Source organism: Octopus sinensis, unplaced genomic scaffold, assembly GCF_006345805.1.
Source record: "Octopus sinensis unplaced genomic scaffold, ASM634580v1 Contig01936, whole genome shotgun sequence".
NCBI classification, from domain to species: Eukaryota; Metazoa; Mollusca; class Cephalopoda; order Octopoda; family Octopodidae; genus Octopus; species Octopus sinensis.
In genome coordinates this window covers 1-16,290 of record NW_021825225.1, presented here as the reverse complement: position 1 = coordinate 16,290, position 16,290 = coordinate 1, and the positions used below count along the sequence as shown (strand labels likewise).

At 37.0% G+C, this 16,290-nt stretch overlaps 1 protein-coding gene across 2 annotated transcripts; it reads right to left on the bottom strand.

The window, feature by feature from the left end:
• Positions 1-1,901: 1,901 nt before the first annotated feature.
• Positions 1,902-14,833, bottom strand: LOC115227124 (histone-lysine N-methyltransferase EHMT1-like). 2 transcript variants are annotated; one of them, XM_036498544.1, is made up of 7 exons: positions 14,518-14,833; positions 14,255-14,260; positions 12,477-12,624; positions 7,862-8,016; positions 6,861-6,897; positions 3,721-3,930; positions 1,902-2,126 (listed from the first exon to the last, which is right to left on the bottom strand). In XM_036498544.1, exons 1-7 carry the CDS (start codon positions 14,691-14,693, stop codon positions 1,947-1,949), a joined length of 912 nt encoding a protein of 303 aa, XP_036354437.1. In that variant the 5' UTR covers positions 14,694-14,833; the 3' UTR covers positions 1,902-1,946. The 2 variants fall into 2 exon arrangements, with proteins under 2 accessions (XP_036354437.1, XP_029653904.1); XM_029798044.2 differs by lacking the exon at positions 14,255-14,260 and having other exon boundaries at positions 1,903-2,126; positions 14,512-14,833.
• Between the last annotated feature and the right edge of the window lie 1,457 nt (positions 14,834-16,290).

The window sequence follows — 16,290 nt, the reverse complement described above, 5'->3', positions numbered from 1 at the left end:
TTCGAACAGATACTCATGTTGGCGTGCCTACAAATATTACTCATATATATTTTCGTCCAACCCGTGCTAGCACGGAAAACCTATGATAAACGATGATGATGATGATATATCTATCATATATATATATATATATATATATATATATATATATATATATATATATATATATATATATATATATATGTGTGTATACTGGTGAAGGCGCATGGCTATGTGAAGGCGCATGGCTCAGTGGTTAGAGCGTCGAGCTTACGATCGTGAGGTTGTGAGCTCGAATCCCGGACCGGGCTGCGTGTTGTGTTCTTGAGCAAGACACTTTATTTCACGTTGCTCCAGTTCACTCAGCTGTAGTAATGAGTTGCGACGTCACAGGTGCCAGGCTGTATCGACCTTTGTCTTTCCCTTGGATAACACTGGTGGCATGGAGAGGGGAGGCCGGTATGCATGGGCGACTACTGGTCTTCCATAAAAAAAACAACCTTGCCCAGACTTGTGCCTCAGAGGGTAACTCTCTAGGTGCAAACCCATGGTCACTCATGACCGAAGGGGGTCTTTTATATATGTATGTATGCATGATAGGTTTCGGCCAGTATTAGCGCAGGTCATGTTTAACGAAATCCCACTACCGGGCGAATCAGGATGCGGACAACATGACCCACTCGAGGAGAGAGTTGCTGTTTACGGGGACATATACTGGTGTTGGAGTTTTATCCGGGATTTCTTGAAGGATTTTTCCAAATACTCTTTTTCTGCTTTAATGTATTTTGGTGTAATGCTAAATGGAGCGGGTCCACTTGAGGTGAAATAATTTTGCCGTATTGTTGTTATGTGATGCGAGTTTGATTTATGCTGTGGGCAGATAATACGGGGCCCAGGCCTTGGGTATATCTTAAAGCTGATGCCAACATCATTTGGGCAATGCTGATGAGATAATTTCCACCATGATTTTGGGAGGCTTTATTATATGTATCGTGCATGTAGTTCTAGTTTTCTCTCCCTTATTTTGCCCCTTTCCAATAATATCAGCTGCGCTCTGTAGACATATTATTATTATTATTATTATTATTATTATTATTATTATTATTATTATTATTATTATTATTATTATTATTATTATTATTATTATTAAAACATTCACATAAACGATTATTTGTAAAAGCAAATAAAATCTTCTGAAGCTCGTCAATTGAATAAAGCAGAACAATATTTATACAGTCCAAAAATCAATATCCATAAACAATATCTGAATTTCAACAGACAAAGAAAGTTTTGTATATTCACTGAGGGGGAAATGTGTCTGCTTCTTAAGTAGTTAATACAGAGAGATGTATGGCAAAGAAATTGCCAAACCTTATAAAATACGGGAGTCAAGGGCGACTAAAACACCTAGTAATGGTATATGTGTTACTTGAATTATTTACGTTTCCTGGCAGGTTTTTTTTTCCATGAAGATATGTGGCGATGTTCCATCAGTATTTGCAGAAATATAATATATACACTGTTGGTGTGTGTTTGTAGGTTATTTTTCTATGAAATCATTCTTAATATTGACTGATTCGGACATAGAAGAGTGAGAAAAAGATGTTGGTAGACAGATAAATTCCACTTATTTCTAAGTAACAGTCTCAAAATGGAATTCATTCACTTCATTATTTAGATCTATATTTTCCTATTGATCACAAATCTTTAAAATAGGGAATGAAGAGGGGTAGGTGGTGATGGACAGTGAAGTATAAATGTCAACATTACGAATCATGTGAATGTAATCAAAATCGTGTTCTTTCTTTGATCTCCTAACAACTGCATATTGTTTATTGTGTGGCCTTTGACAAAAACACTAGCGACAGTATAATGTATTGGTAGAATCAAAACGAAAAAACATATAAACATGATTATATACAAAATAGAAAATGTACTGGTTTATCTGTTCCATTGCCAGGAAATACTTACTGTGGTGGTAAACATGTTTCTAATTTTCTTCTCAAATTTGGATCCTTAATGAGGTCCAATGGTGTGTTATTTTTGTTGTTTTTATGGTGGAAGTCCGCTCCCTGGCTGGCGAGATATCTCGCAACCACTGTACCAGAGAGCCTTTCCTCTATTTTCAGGTTAAGGGCAGTGCAGCACTACAAATGATGAAATATAAAATGATGACAATATTACACAAATATTCAAAACAAATGCCCCTAATTACACAAAAGTTCATCTAAATTTACTCATAGCTTGTTTATCCACTAATTAAAGCAATTACAAAGTATTTAGTTCCTACATAATCTTTAATTGAGTCCATTTCCCATTTTCATGTTTTTACTTTATTTTCAACACTGAGACACCCTCTAAATATATTGTCATTACATTGAGCAGGACAAACCGTATTGATTAACATCAAGCTTATTAATGAGTAAATATTTACTTGTCAATCACAAATATCACAATATATTCAATAGAAAAATCAAATATAGGAAGAACAAACCAACAAGAACCTATCTATATAATTGGCTTGATAAAGGCGACCATGTGGCCATAAGAAAGAGTATTGTATATATAAATATAACACAACATGAGAAGAAAGAACATAAGTTATATCAGAAACAAAAACACCTATAACATAACAAAGTCAATACCACACAGACATAACCAAACATATCAATAATGTTTCCATGATTAAGCAAGAAGCATCTTTGAATGATTACGGTAAAGTAAAGGAAGCAGGAATTAGTGTCAAGTCAGAAGAGTAATGGAGGAGTATTTTTAATCACGGACAAGTGAATTTTGGAAGAGGCGACTTGCAAGTCTACCAGATAGATGGAGGAGCATTGTAGAAAATAAAGGAGAATATGTTTTAGATTAACAGAAAGATATAAGGATTATAAAAAACTGCTTCATTTATGAGATGACAGCAAAAAGTCCAGTAGTATTGAAGTTCATACTATTGATGACATCAGATAGCCGAATACAGTAAACGGGCTTTAAACAGCATTTTACAAGATATATACTCAAACTCAAAATCATTACTTGTGTGTGTTTGTCTGTGTGAGTGTGTGTGTTTGTGTGTGTTGTGTGTGTGTGTGTGTGTGTGTGTGTGTGTGTGTGTGTGTGTGTGTGTGTGTGTGCCTAAGTACAGAACTTAAATACTGGAAATCTCACTAAGGACCATGCTTTATTGTATTTATTCTCTAGTGTCTTAACATTGAACATTGTTATGACATGTCCACAAGAAGTCAGTGGATTCATGTAGTGTACAAGAAGTAGGATAGAGAGCAGTTTCACTCAGAATTCTTCATAGAATGGACTGGATGTATTTACCATGGCACCAGCATTATAAAGCTCAGACATCTCTTCTATCCTGCATCATTGTTAATTGAGAATAATATCTCCTCTATTAAATAGGCCACTTCTCCGTCACATTGTGATGGCTGTGTTTATATGGCCAACAACCGAGATGGGTCACCTCTCGACCGTGGTGAGACGACATCTTTGAGAGTGAAAGGAGATGGAATATTGTTTGTTACATAATATCACTCGGGTCACAAGGGGAGACTGGATCACGGAATGGTAATGGAGGATGGGGTTGATAGGGGAGAATTGATACAAGACAAGCTAAGCTTGGCTGTCTGTCTCTCACACTCACACAAAGACTCGCAAATACACAAATTCACACACACACACACACACACCGACACACACGCATGTATATACGCAAACAATTTAAAAACTTACTTCGTTTAGTAAATCCAAGGGTGCATCCTCGGAATTAAACACTTTTGTTGCCATGGCTAGGTGCAAACAGCTGTTACCTTCACCATCAACAGCATTTACATTTGCACCCAGAGCTATTAACTTTTGTGTCATTCCGAGGTGACCCCGGGAAACGGCTTCAAGCAATGGTGTCCTTTCCATTTTGTTCTTAATGTCCAACTGAAGTGAACCCTTTGTGGAAGTAAAAATAGAAAATGAAAATTTACATGAAAATCAGGATGGATATCAATGTGTCAATATTGTCTTCTACTGTATACTTGATCAAACTGATCATGTACATTTGATGTTTGTCCGAAAAATCAACCTTCGTAAGATCCTCTAGATGTTGCTATGAGAATGTGTTCTAGACAGGATAAAGATGTCCTAAATAGATTGTTTCAGCTTAATCTACCTGTATTCCTAACTATAGTAAGTTTTAGGGGAGCTGAACACGAGTGAACACATGATTAACAGATCAAGACTAGTAAAGAAGAATTGAAATTTCTAAAGTATACTTTTGATGTTGCTATAATTAATAAGAGGTTCATAAAACTGTTGAGGTGGTTAAAACGTGGTGGTGGTGGTGGTGGTAGACGTAGGTAAAGACTCCCTCTGGAAATTAATGCGCTTGCACACACACATACACAGAGACACACTCAAATATAAATATATATATATATATATATATATATATATATATATATAGAGAGAGAGAGAGAGAGAGAGGGAGAGAGAGAGAGAGATTTATATACATTACTGTTGGATATATAAATATAAATGTTGAATGAGGAATATGTAAAATGAAGTTCACGAGAAACTTTATTCATCACAACGATTGGTTTGACCCATGTTGCATCGATTCCTTGCGGGTGGGGGAGTTCTCGGTGTCGCTTGGTATGTTGTTGTTGTCAGTAGTTTCTTGGATTATAGCATTATAGCCAACAACCTCCTGGCAACAACATGTCAAGCGAAACCGAGAATATTTAGTGAGGTTTCTTCTGTAAAACAAGACACCAGATAAGATGCATCTGCACCGGAGGATGCAATACATCCAATTATACAGTATCCAACCCACAAGTGTCCAATGCAAAATGGGTCAATACTCCATTTCCCAATCCCCCATTTGTAATAAAACTCAAAAAACCGTGAAATTCCTGAGGTAGACTAAGTGGCAATTATATCACAACGTGTGTGAGTGTGTGCGTGCAGACATACATACATACATACATACATACATACATACATACATACATACATACATACATACATACATACATAGAGAAACTGTGCATAGTTTAGCTGTGCAGCGGATGTTGACATAAAGTGAAAAATAAAGTATCTTGAAATAAACTGAATAATGACATATCTATGTATATATATGTTTTGATTGTAGAAAGATAAATCCGGAGAAGAAGCACACTCTAAGATGCAGAGCAGTGTATATTTTAAAACTGGGGAAGGCCGGTTTCCGGGATTACCCTTGGTTTCCGGTCCAAAAAGGATTTAGCTCCATGGCGTATCATTAGACCCCAAAACCTGTTGGCCTAAGACCTCTTCCAAATATGGAGGTTGGAAAAGCCCTTCACCTCATACGCCTAATCACGTCCAATAGCTTTTCCAGCTGCATACGGGTGTATAGTTCGTTGGATGACGTGGGGATGTTATTGCTGGAGTATCCGAGGTCAAATTCTTTCATATTTATGGGAGACCCGTGGTTTCAGTGAATATGTAGAAACGCTTCAATGGTGAGCTATTTAACAGAAACCACATGGTCACTGGGATAATCTCTTGCTAGGGAGCTGAAAAGGATCGTTTGCAGAAAAATTAAATCCCTGGCTTTTTCCCTTCCATATTTTGAAGAGGTCTTAGGCCAACAGGTTTTGGGGTCTTACGATACGGTACAAAGCTAAACCCTTTATGAATGGGAAACCCAGGGTAATCCCATAAACCACCCCAATTTTTAATAAACATATATATGTATATGTATATATATATAAGTGTATATGCATGTATGTATATTTACTGCTTCCTTTTTGATATCTTACTAAATCTCCTTCTCTCTTCCATAAAAAACTGTTTTGTAAATTATTGTCTTCCATACATTAATATTTTGAAAGTAAAATTCTGTTCTTGTATATGTATATTGCATTGAAGAATGGATGTAAACATGATATTCTATGAACTGAGGTGCTTGTCATTTATACCTGTTTTACTTTGTAAATTGTACGATGGCACTGTATGATTTATAACCTATACACTAATGCAGACATGTAAAAGAATTTATCAGACAGATAGATAGATAGATACATACATACTTACATACATAGACAAGAAGAGATATAGAGAGACAGACAGACAGACAGACAGTTAGACAGACAGACAGACAGATAGATAGATAGATATATAGATAGATAGATAGATAGATAGATAGATAGAGATAGATAGATAGACAGATAGATAGATAGATAGATAGATAGAAAGAAATAGATAGACACACATCCATATATGGTTGTAGTGAAAGGAGCTTTTTTCCCAACCATACACGGTTCTACGTTGAATCACTCTGCATGGAAACTCAGGCAAGTATATTCTACTCTTGCCTTGGGCTGAACAAAATCTATGTGTGTGCCTATGTATGTGTGCATGGGTGTGTGTGTGTGTGTGTGTGCGTGTGTGTGTAGTGGTTCAGCAAAGAGGCTGAGAGGATAAGTGATATGCTTAAAATAAAAAAAAAGTACTGGGATCGATGTATTTGGCTAAAAATTCGATGATGCCCCAGCATGGCCGCAGGCAAATGTCTAAAACAATTAATATATATATATATATATATATATATATATATATATACATGATATCTGTTATATTTTGGTTCATCTCATAATGACCTTGTTTCATTTGACCATTAAAGATATTATTATCAGTGGTGGTGGTCAGTTGGACTGTCCACACCGCTAATATCAACATCAACATGATCAATATAAAATTCCTCCACAAACACAAGGCTTTTGTAGTACATGTGATTAAATCTATCTCCATTATTTCACTGGTACATTGGTAATATTTATATTATACATATCAATATAATACTGGAGAGTGTATATAACATGTATTTATTAACTAACCTGGATCAGCATCTTTGACACTATATTATATCTTTGCCTGAAAGTAATGGATAAGGAAAGAAAAACATGAAAAAAACAAACATCACACAGCTTGAGATAATAGTTATTAGGTCATTAAAGAAAACAAATGTAATTAGATCACAATAACTTAATTACAGCAATTATTACACACATACTCACACACACATATATATTTATTCAATACACACTCTACACAGTAGAACAATGATATATATACACCTGAGTAAACCCAGAAATGTAAAGACAGGAAAAATACTGCTAAGAATTCTGACAGCTAATATAAACATGAAATTTAGAAAGGAAAGAAGGGCTACAGGTAATCATATGAACCTCAGTACATGACTGGTATTGTATTCTATGAACCTTGAAAAGATGGAAGAAGTTGACCTTGGCAGGATTTGAACTCTGAACGTAAAGAGTCGTAAATAAAATAACACAATTTATTTTCTCTAAAAGTAATAAGAAACAAGAACAGGAGAAAAGAAGGAAGACAGTTTATTAAAGGAACCCCTGGGTATTACTGGTACAGATTATATTGACCCCAGAGTGATAGTAAATATTCTGGTAGGATTTGAACATGGAACATAAAAGAGACAAATGTAAATACTGTAAGGGGATGATTATCTATTTAGCCCAGGGTCAGAGTAAATAGGGAAACTACAAAGGAGAGAGAGTGAGGAAGAAAAAGAGAAAGAGAGAGAAAGTAGTTCTAGATGGGATGAAAGGAAGAAGAGAGAGGATTTGAACCTGTGACGTTGAGGAAATGGAGAACGAGATGAAGTAAAGAGTCCAGTCAGGCAACAACAATAACAATTATGGTGATGATTAATTAATAAAGTAGATTACAGTGCGAAAGAGAGAAGGAAGACAATGACCCCATGGTGGGATTATGACATGAATGACTGAATGAAAAAGAAACAAACATTATTGAAAACATAAAAGAAACAGATTTGGATATTCCAGATCCAATGGGGACTTACCGCTGAACTGCCACATGCAGTGGTGTGTCACCTTTGTTGTTCACGACATTGGCATCGATGCCATTGTGACCCAACAACAGCTCGACAGTGTGCAAGCTTCCCTTATAACAGGCCCGGTGCAGCGGTGTTTGACCATCTTCATCTCGAGGATTAACCTGATGAAGAAAAGAATAAAAACATTAAAAATGGTGTCTGAAAGGGGAGTCGGGTGGTGAAGAATTAAAAGAAAAACTCACAGAAAAAGAGAAGAGAAGGAATGAAATTAATTAAACAGGTGGAATGATTGGGGTGGGGAGTAGGTAATGGAGATTTCTATTGTATATACACACGTGTATACACACATACATATGTGCATATAAATATATTTATGCACACACACACAAACACACGCATATAGGATGAACAACTCAATAAATAAACACATAGAGCAGCAAAATGTGTGTGTGTATGTGTGTATATACGTGTGTTCGCGTGTGTGTGTGTTCATAGTTACATTTATTCTTTTATTCTTTCATTTCTTTCAGTCATGTGACTGTGGCCATGGTGGAGCACTATCGTTAGTCGAGCAAATCGACCCCAATAAGCCTAGTACTTATTTTATCGGTTTCTTTTGCAGAACCGCTAGTTTACGGGACGTAAACATCGGTTGTCAAGCGATGTTGGGGGACAAACTCAGGCACACAAACACACGCACGTACACACAGACACTCACCCCTATATGTATATATATATATATATATATATATACGAGGGGCGTTCAATAAGTAATGCCCCTGACCCACTTCCCATAGCAGTAGATCAACGAAACTTGGCACAGTTATTAGTCTTTTTCTACATAGGAACCACCCATAGTTACGCATTTCTCCCATCGTTTGATGCGGCTCTGGAGACCGTTTTTGTAGAAGAACCCAGCTTGGTCCTCCAACCTCAACGTGACTTCAGAAATCAAGGCTGCATCATCTGGGAAACGCTTTCCTTTCAAAAACAACTTCATGATTGGGAAGAGGTGAAAATCAGAGGGTGCAAGGTCAGGAAAGTAGGGGGTGGGGGAGGAGTTCATAGCCATACGCCTGTGCTTCTGATCTGGCGACAAGCGAGTTGTGGACCGGAGCGTTGTCCTGCAGGAGGAGGATGCCTTTGCTGATCTTGCCCCGCCTCTTGATTTTGATAACTTCTCTTAATTTCCTCAAAAGTGAAGCATAATAGGCTCCTGCAATTGTGGTACCCTTTGCCAGGAAATCTGTCATCACTATTCCGTCCTGGTCCCAGAAGACTGTGAGCATGACCTTGCCAGCGGAGGGCTGCACCCTTGCCTTCTTTGGAGGAGGTGAGTCACGGTGCTTCCACTGCATTGACTGGGCTTTGGACTCTGGATCATCGTGATGAACCCAGGTTTCATCCTGTGTAATCAGTCTTTTGAAAAATTTTGACTCATCTTGGCACATCTCCAAATTCACCCTCGAGCACTCGACGCGTTCTTGCTTCTGGAAAGGCGTGAGCAACCTGGGAATCCATCTGGCAGACACCTTTTGCATATGCAAATGGGTCATGAATGATAGTTTCCTCAGACCCGGTACTAATCTTGACCTCATGGGCTATTTGGCGAATAATTATGCGTCGATCTTCCAAAATGGCAGCCTCAACTTGACGGACAGATGCCTCATCAATGGCAGAAGGGGTCGACCAGATCTGGGAGCTGTTTCCACAGAGTTCCGACCATGTTTGAATTCACGATGCCAGCGTTTTACAAGGTCATATGATGGGGCATCATCAACATAAGTTACTTTCATTTCATCAAAAGTCTCCCGTGGTGTGCGTCCTTTCAAATACAAAAACCGGATCACTGCTCGACACTCAACAGGCTCCATTTCACACTTGACTCGGTTCAAACACCTGTAAATCAGAAACCACAATTAATTCAGAGCTGTAATTTGACACTTACTCTATAGAGATATAAATGATTGCACATGCAAAATTTCAGCTAGATCAAACAATTGCAAGTGGGTCAAAGGCATTACTTATTGAACTTCCCTCGTATAAGGAAAAACGTCTTTGTGTGTGTGTACGTTTTTGTAATTTATGCATATCCACAAATTAGCACGCATGTCACTCAAATTTTAGGAGGTCATTCGTCACGACACCAGCTGTATTTTCATCAAAATATTTTTCCCTGAGACATCCGCGAATAGCAGTGAATAATTTTGAGCCATAACTTCTAAATTTTTAAGATGGTGAAAGCTACCATTGTTTACAAAGCAAACATTAATTAAGTCCCCTCCTAGCGACGGTGTAAGAGAGAGAGAGAGAGAGAGAGAGAGAGAGAGAGACGGAGAGAGATAGAGATAGAGAGAGAGAGATTTTTATAATTTCGTCTTTTTACTGGCAATAACAGACAGACAGGTGTTGTTATGTATGTTTGTATGTGTGAATGGCTTCAGTCACGCATACACACACGCGAGCATGTATGCGTAAAAGACACATGTATGAAATGTTTGTGTGTGTGTGTGTGTTGCGCGTATATATATACGGGCCACATGGACGATATTCTCCGTTTCTCCACAACTAATTTCCAAATTAGCTGAATCCGTTGTTCTAATCATAGCGATATATAGCTGGTCGTGCGTGAACATGGGAGAGAACAGAGGTTACCAGAGCAAAAAACCTACGTGTTGACTGTAGACACGCTCCTTCGCAAACGATCAGCTATTATTTTGTAAACAATGTTCCGAAACTGTTCATGTTTTCGAAAGGAGAGGGGTCAACCTAAAGCGTTTGACCCGGTCATAAAAACAAACAAAAAAATAGTAATATGTGTAAAATAACTTCCTCTAAACGAATATGACCAAAAAAATGTGCTCTCGCGAAAGGAGGGTGGGAGGAGAGGCCTATGGCCTTTTCTTTGATAATATCTTTCTTGCTTATTTAAATTCAGTTCAATGCAGTCTTGCCTTGAACCAACTATTTCTCTTTGTGTGTGTGTGTGTGTGTGTGTGTGTGTGTGTGTGTGTGTGTGTGTGTGTGTGCGTGTGTGTGTTCTTGATAATCGTTTAGAACAAGTTGTTTTACACCTATTACACAATTTTTTTGTTTTTGTGCCCGGGTCAGACACGTAACATTCACAATGTGAAATTTCCGAGGCTTCTCCCCCACCCCTTTTCGTGAGCGCGCATTTTTTTGGGTCGTATTCGTTTAGAGGAATTTGTTTTACACCTATTACACTATTTTTTGTTTGTTTTTAAGACCTGGTCAAACACTTTAGTTTGACCAGGAGAGGTATGACTTTCACATCTCTGCGGAAGAAGGTAGGCTTCTCTATTCCTGTTACAAAACTTACTTCCGGGTGCCAAACTTGCTTTAATTGATGGTATTACTCGGGTAGGAGGTAGTGGTGGGACAGTGGCAGGGGCAAAGGCGTGCAAAAACATGTATACAATAGGTGTATGTACGTATATGTGTGCGTGTGTGTGTGTTTTGCCCATATGTATAAACTTAGTTGTGATCTGAACATAATCGCTTCTCACACAGAGGATCAGGAGCGCTTTTGGGCGTCCTATTTACCTTGCTGGAAGGGTTCTCAATCCATGGGCAAAGTTGGGTTACATGAAAAAAAAAATCGATGAGTGTAAAAAATCGAGAAACCGATTTCTTATGGAACCATGTGGTTTGTAAGCAAGCTACTAACCACACAGCCACTCCTCTGCCTATATATATATATATATATATATATATATATATATATATATGAATGTGGTTGCATTTTCATCATGAAGCTTTTAAGAATAAATATTTCTAAATAAAATTTTCTGAAAATCCATCCCTTTCAATGTCTTAATCAACAATTATGTCTGGAGTTGGGATTGGTTTGAAACTCGTCAAATGCTTCCATTTTCTCAACATAATCTTCATCGAATATCAATGATTTTCATTATAAAATAGGAAACACCACAAAGCTATGGGGAAAAAATAAGGGTCTCATGAAGTATATATATATATATATATATATATATATATATATATATATATATATATATATATATATATATATATATATATATAAATATGTATATGTGTGTTTGTGTGTGTATGTATATATGTATATATGTATATGTATACTCATATATACGTTTATATACATACATATGTGTGTGTATATATATATATTGTTATATATATGTGTATATACATATGTATATATATATATACATATCTATATCTATATATATATATATTATATCTTATAGGCATGTATACATTATATATACGATTATATATACGTACCTATATAAGTGTACCCCAAAGTTCGGGTGAAGAGTTCAGCAAAAATTCACAAGAGTATCTTTTGTTTCCTCGTAATTTTTCAAAAAGTGGATAAATTGTTAGGAAAGTATCGAGAAAAACCTTTCGGAGAAGATTAGGATTATTTCGGAATATAATATGAATGAAGAGAAACACTAACATATGCAAACCACAATTTACATTATATATACATCCATACATTTTATTTGTATATATATATATATATATATATATAAGTAATATATATATATATATATATATATATACAGATACACACATACACACACACACGCACAAACACATATATATAACCACTAACCTCAACATCGGTCTGTTTTAATAGGAATGCAACGCCATCTCTCCGGTCATTCGCTGCAGCCAAATGGAGAGGAGTCCAGCCATCATCGTCCTTCCCCTTTATGTCGCTTCCCCGTGATAGTAAGAGTTCCACGACTTCAAGATTATGACTGAGAGTAAAAGATAGAAACATTGACTAATTTACATTAAACACCTAATTGTTTTGGCTTTCATCATCATCATCATCATCATCATCACCATCATTATCAGCAGCACTATTTTCATCGCTATCATCCTCATCGACATCATCGCCATCATCATCATTGCCACCACCTCCATCATTAACGTAATCATCATCATCGCCATCATCACCATTATCATCATCGCCTTCATCATCATCATTTTCATCATCTCCATCATCATCATCACCCTCATTGACAACACTATCATCATCATCATCATCGTTCATATCAACCATCATCTTCAACATCTCCAAAATCATCATAATCATCATCATCATTCATCGGCATCATCATAGTCATCACCATCATAAACACCAACATCACTATCGTCACCATCATCGTCATCGTCATCACTATCATCGTCATCATAATCATCATCATCATCATTATCATCATCGAGATCATCATCGCCATCATCATCATAATCATCATCATAATCATGATCATCATCGACTTCATCGTCATCATCATCGCCTCCATCATCATCATCATCACCACCATCATCAGCATGATCGACATCATCATCATCATCATCGTCATTAACATAATCATCATCATCGTCATGATCATCATAATAATATCATCGTAATCATCATCATCATCATCATCATCTCAATCATCATCATCACAGACATCATGATCATGATCATCATCATAATCATCATCATAATCATCATAAAAATCATCGTCATCATCGTCAACATCACCATCATCATCTTCATCATAGTCATCATCATTCTCATCATCACCCACATCATCATTATAATCATTATCATCATCCCCATCATCATCATCAACTTTATCATCATCGTTATCATCATCATCATAGCATTCATCATCATCATAATCATCATCATCATCACCTTCATTGCCAACACCGTCTTTATCGCCAACACCATCTTCATCATCTACAATGTCATCATATTCAATATTATCATCATCATCATCATCATCATCTTAATCATTCATCGCCACTATAATCATAATCATCATTGACATCAACAGTATCATCATCTTCGTCATCAAAATAATCACCATCATCATCATCATCATCATCACCATCACCATCATCAGCCTCATCATCGTCGTTATCATCATGATCATCATGATCATGATCATCATCATCATAATCACCATCATCAGCCTCATCATGATCGTCATCATCATCGTCATCATCGCCATCAACATAATGATCTTCAATATAATCATCATCATCATCATCATCATAATTATCATCTTTTATCATCATCATCATCATCATCATCAACATCATCATAATCATCATTGTTGTTATCCTCATCATGGTCGTCATCATCATCATCGTCGTTATCATTATCATCATTATAATCATAATCGTCATCATCATCATCCCCATCATCATCATCGTCATCATCCCCCCTCATTGCCACCACCATCGTCTTCATCATCATTCGTCGCCACTATAATCATAATCAACATCATCAGCGACATCATATCATCATCATCATCATCATCATCACCATCATCATCATCATCACATCATCATCAACAACAACATCATCATCATGGTCGACATCACCAATACCGTTATCGTCATCATCATCGCCGTTATCATCATCATATTCGGGATTGTTATGATTGAATAATGACTAATGAATTGGATCGATGACTAAAGAGAAGCTTGTTGTTGTTGTTGTTGTTGTTTGCTAGTCTGCTGTTGTGCTGTTGTCCCACTGCAACTACTCTGGCCTCTTTGGATATTGAACCTGTGTCTGCAATTGCAACAAATTTACAAACAAAAACACATCTGCAGATTTTACTTGATTCTCAACTTACCCCTTAACAGCCCAATGTAAAGCTGTACGACCAATTGGGTCTTTTCTTCCCACCTCGCCTCCTGATTCTATCAATATTTCGATGATTCTTCTATCGGCGCCCACGTCACAGGCCCACATTAAAGGAGTTGGTCCAGATCCATGAATAGGTTTATTAATCTGTAATGAAGAAAGTGAGGACATGTGAAATAGAGAAATTCCATTTACTCTCTCTCTCTTTTCTCTTTGTCTCTCACTCTCTGTCTCTCCTTCTTTCTCTCTCTATCTCCCTCTTTCATTTCTTTCCTTCTCTTTCTTTTCTCACTTTCTCTCTCTTTTCCCTTTTTCTCTCTCTCTTTCTTTCTCCTCTGTCCGTGTCTCTTTTACTCTCTCTCTCTCTCTGTTCTCTCTTTGTCTCTCACTCTCTTTCTCGCTTTCTTTCCTCTTTCTCTCATTCTTTCTCTCTCTATCTCCCTCTTTCATTTCTTTCATTCTCTTTCTTTTCTCACTTTCTCTCTCTTTCCCCTTTCCTTCTCTCTCTTTCTTTCCCTTTCTCTCTTCGTGTCTCTTTTCTCTCTCTCTCTTTCTTTTCTCTCTTTTCCCATTTTCCTTTCCTCCCTTTCTCTCTCTCATTTCCTTCCTCTTTCTCTTTTTCTTTTTTCTCTTATCTTTCTCTTTCTCTATTTCTCAATTTCTCTCTTTCTCTCTCCGTCTCTCTCTCTCTCTTTCATTTCTTTCTCTTTCTATTCTTACATTCTTTCTCTTTCCCTTTTCTTCTCTCTCTTTCTTTCACCCTCTCTCTTTTTCCTCTTTTACCCTCTCTCTTATTCTTTTCTCTCTTTTTCCATTTCACTTTTCTTTCTTTCTCTCTTTTCTTACTCTTTCTCATTTTTCTTTCTCTTTCTCTCTTTTTCCATTTCTCTTTCTTTATCTCTCTCTCCTATTTTTATCTCTCACATTCTTTTCCCCCTTTTCCCTCCTTCTTTCTCCCCCTCTCTTTTTCTATTCTCTCTTCTTTATCTCTCTCCTTTTCTTTTCCCTCTCCCTCTCTCTTTCTCTCTCCCTTACTCGCTTCCTTTTATCTCTCTCTTTCTTTCCTCTCTTCCTCTTTCTCTGGCAATATTTTCTCTTCTCTCTTTCTCTCGCTCCCTCACTTTCCTTTTCTCTCTTCCTCCCTCTCCCTCTCTTTCTTTCTGCCTCTTTGTCCTTTCCTTCCCCTCTTCTTTCCCTCTTTTCCTTTTCTCCCTTTAAGGGACTTACTTTTTATTTCTCTCCTCTCTTGCCTTATCCCTTTTTGTTTTCTCCCTTTCTTTTCTCTCTTTCTCCCTCTTTCTTTTCTCTCATTCTCTTTTATCGTTTTACGTCTCTTTTATCCTCTCTTCTCATTTCTCTCTCTTCAGTGTTTGTTTTTTCCTCTTTCTCCTCTCTTCTCTCCCTTTTTCTCTCTTATTTCACTCAGTACCTTTTTTCTTCTCTCATCTTCCATCTTTCTCTCTTCCTCTCCCTCTTTCTCTTTTTTATTCTCGCTCTCTCCATCTCTGCTTCTTTTCTCTCTCTTTTTATTTCTGGTTTTCCTTGGACTATCTCTCTTTATCTTTTCAATTTTCTCTCTTTCTCCCTCTGATTCCTTTATCTCTCTCTTCTCTCTATTATTTTCTTTCCTCTCTTTCGCTCGTTTTATTTGTCTGTTCTCTCTTACTCTCTCATTTCCCCACTGTCTCCTCTCTTTCTTTTCCCTTCCTCTCTACCTTCATCTTCTCTTTCTTCCTCTCATTTCTTTTTCTCTCTCTCCTTCTTTTCT

Bases quoted from the DNA above. Each gene is read 5' to 3' on its own strand.
- LOC115227124 (XM_036498544.1), bottom strand. From the start codon at position 14,693: ATGTCCTCACTTTCTTCATTACAGATTAATAAACCTATTCATGGATCT. The intron at 3,931-6,860 runs GTTAGTTAATAA...ACTTCCACAAAG, and splicing joins TGTCAAAGATGCTGATCCAG to GGTTCACTTCAGTTGGACAT. The intron at 2,127-3,720 runs GTAAGTTTTTAA...CATCATTTGTAG, and splicing joins CCTTGGATTTACTAAACGAA to TGCTGCACTGCCCTTAACCT.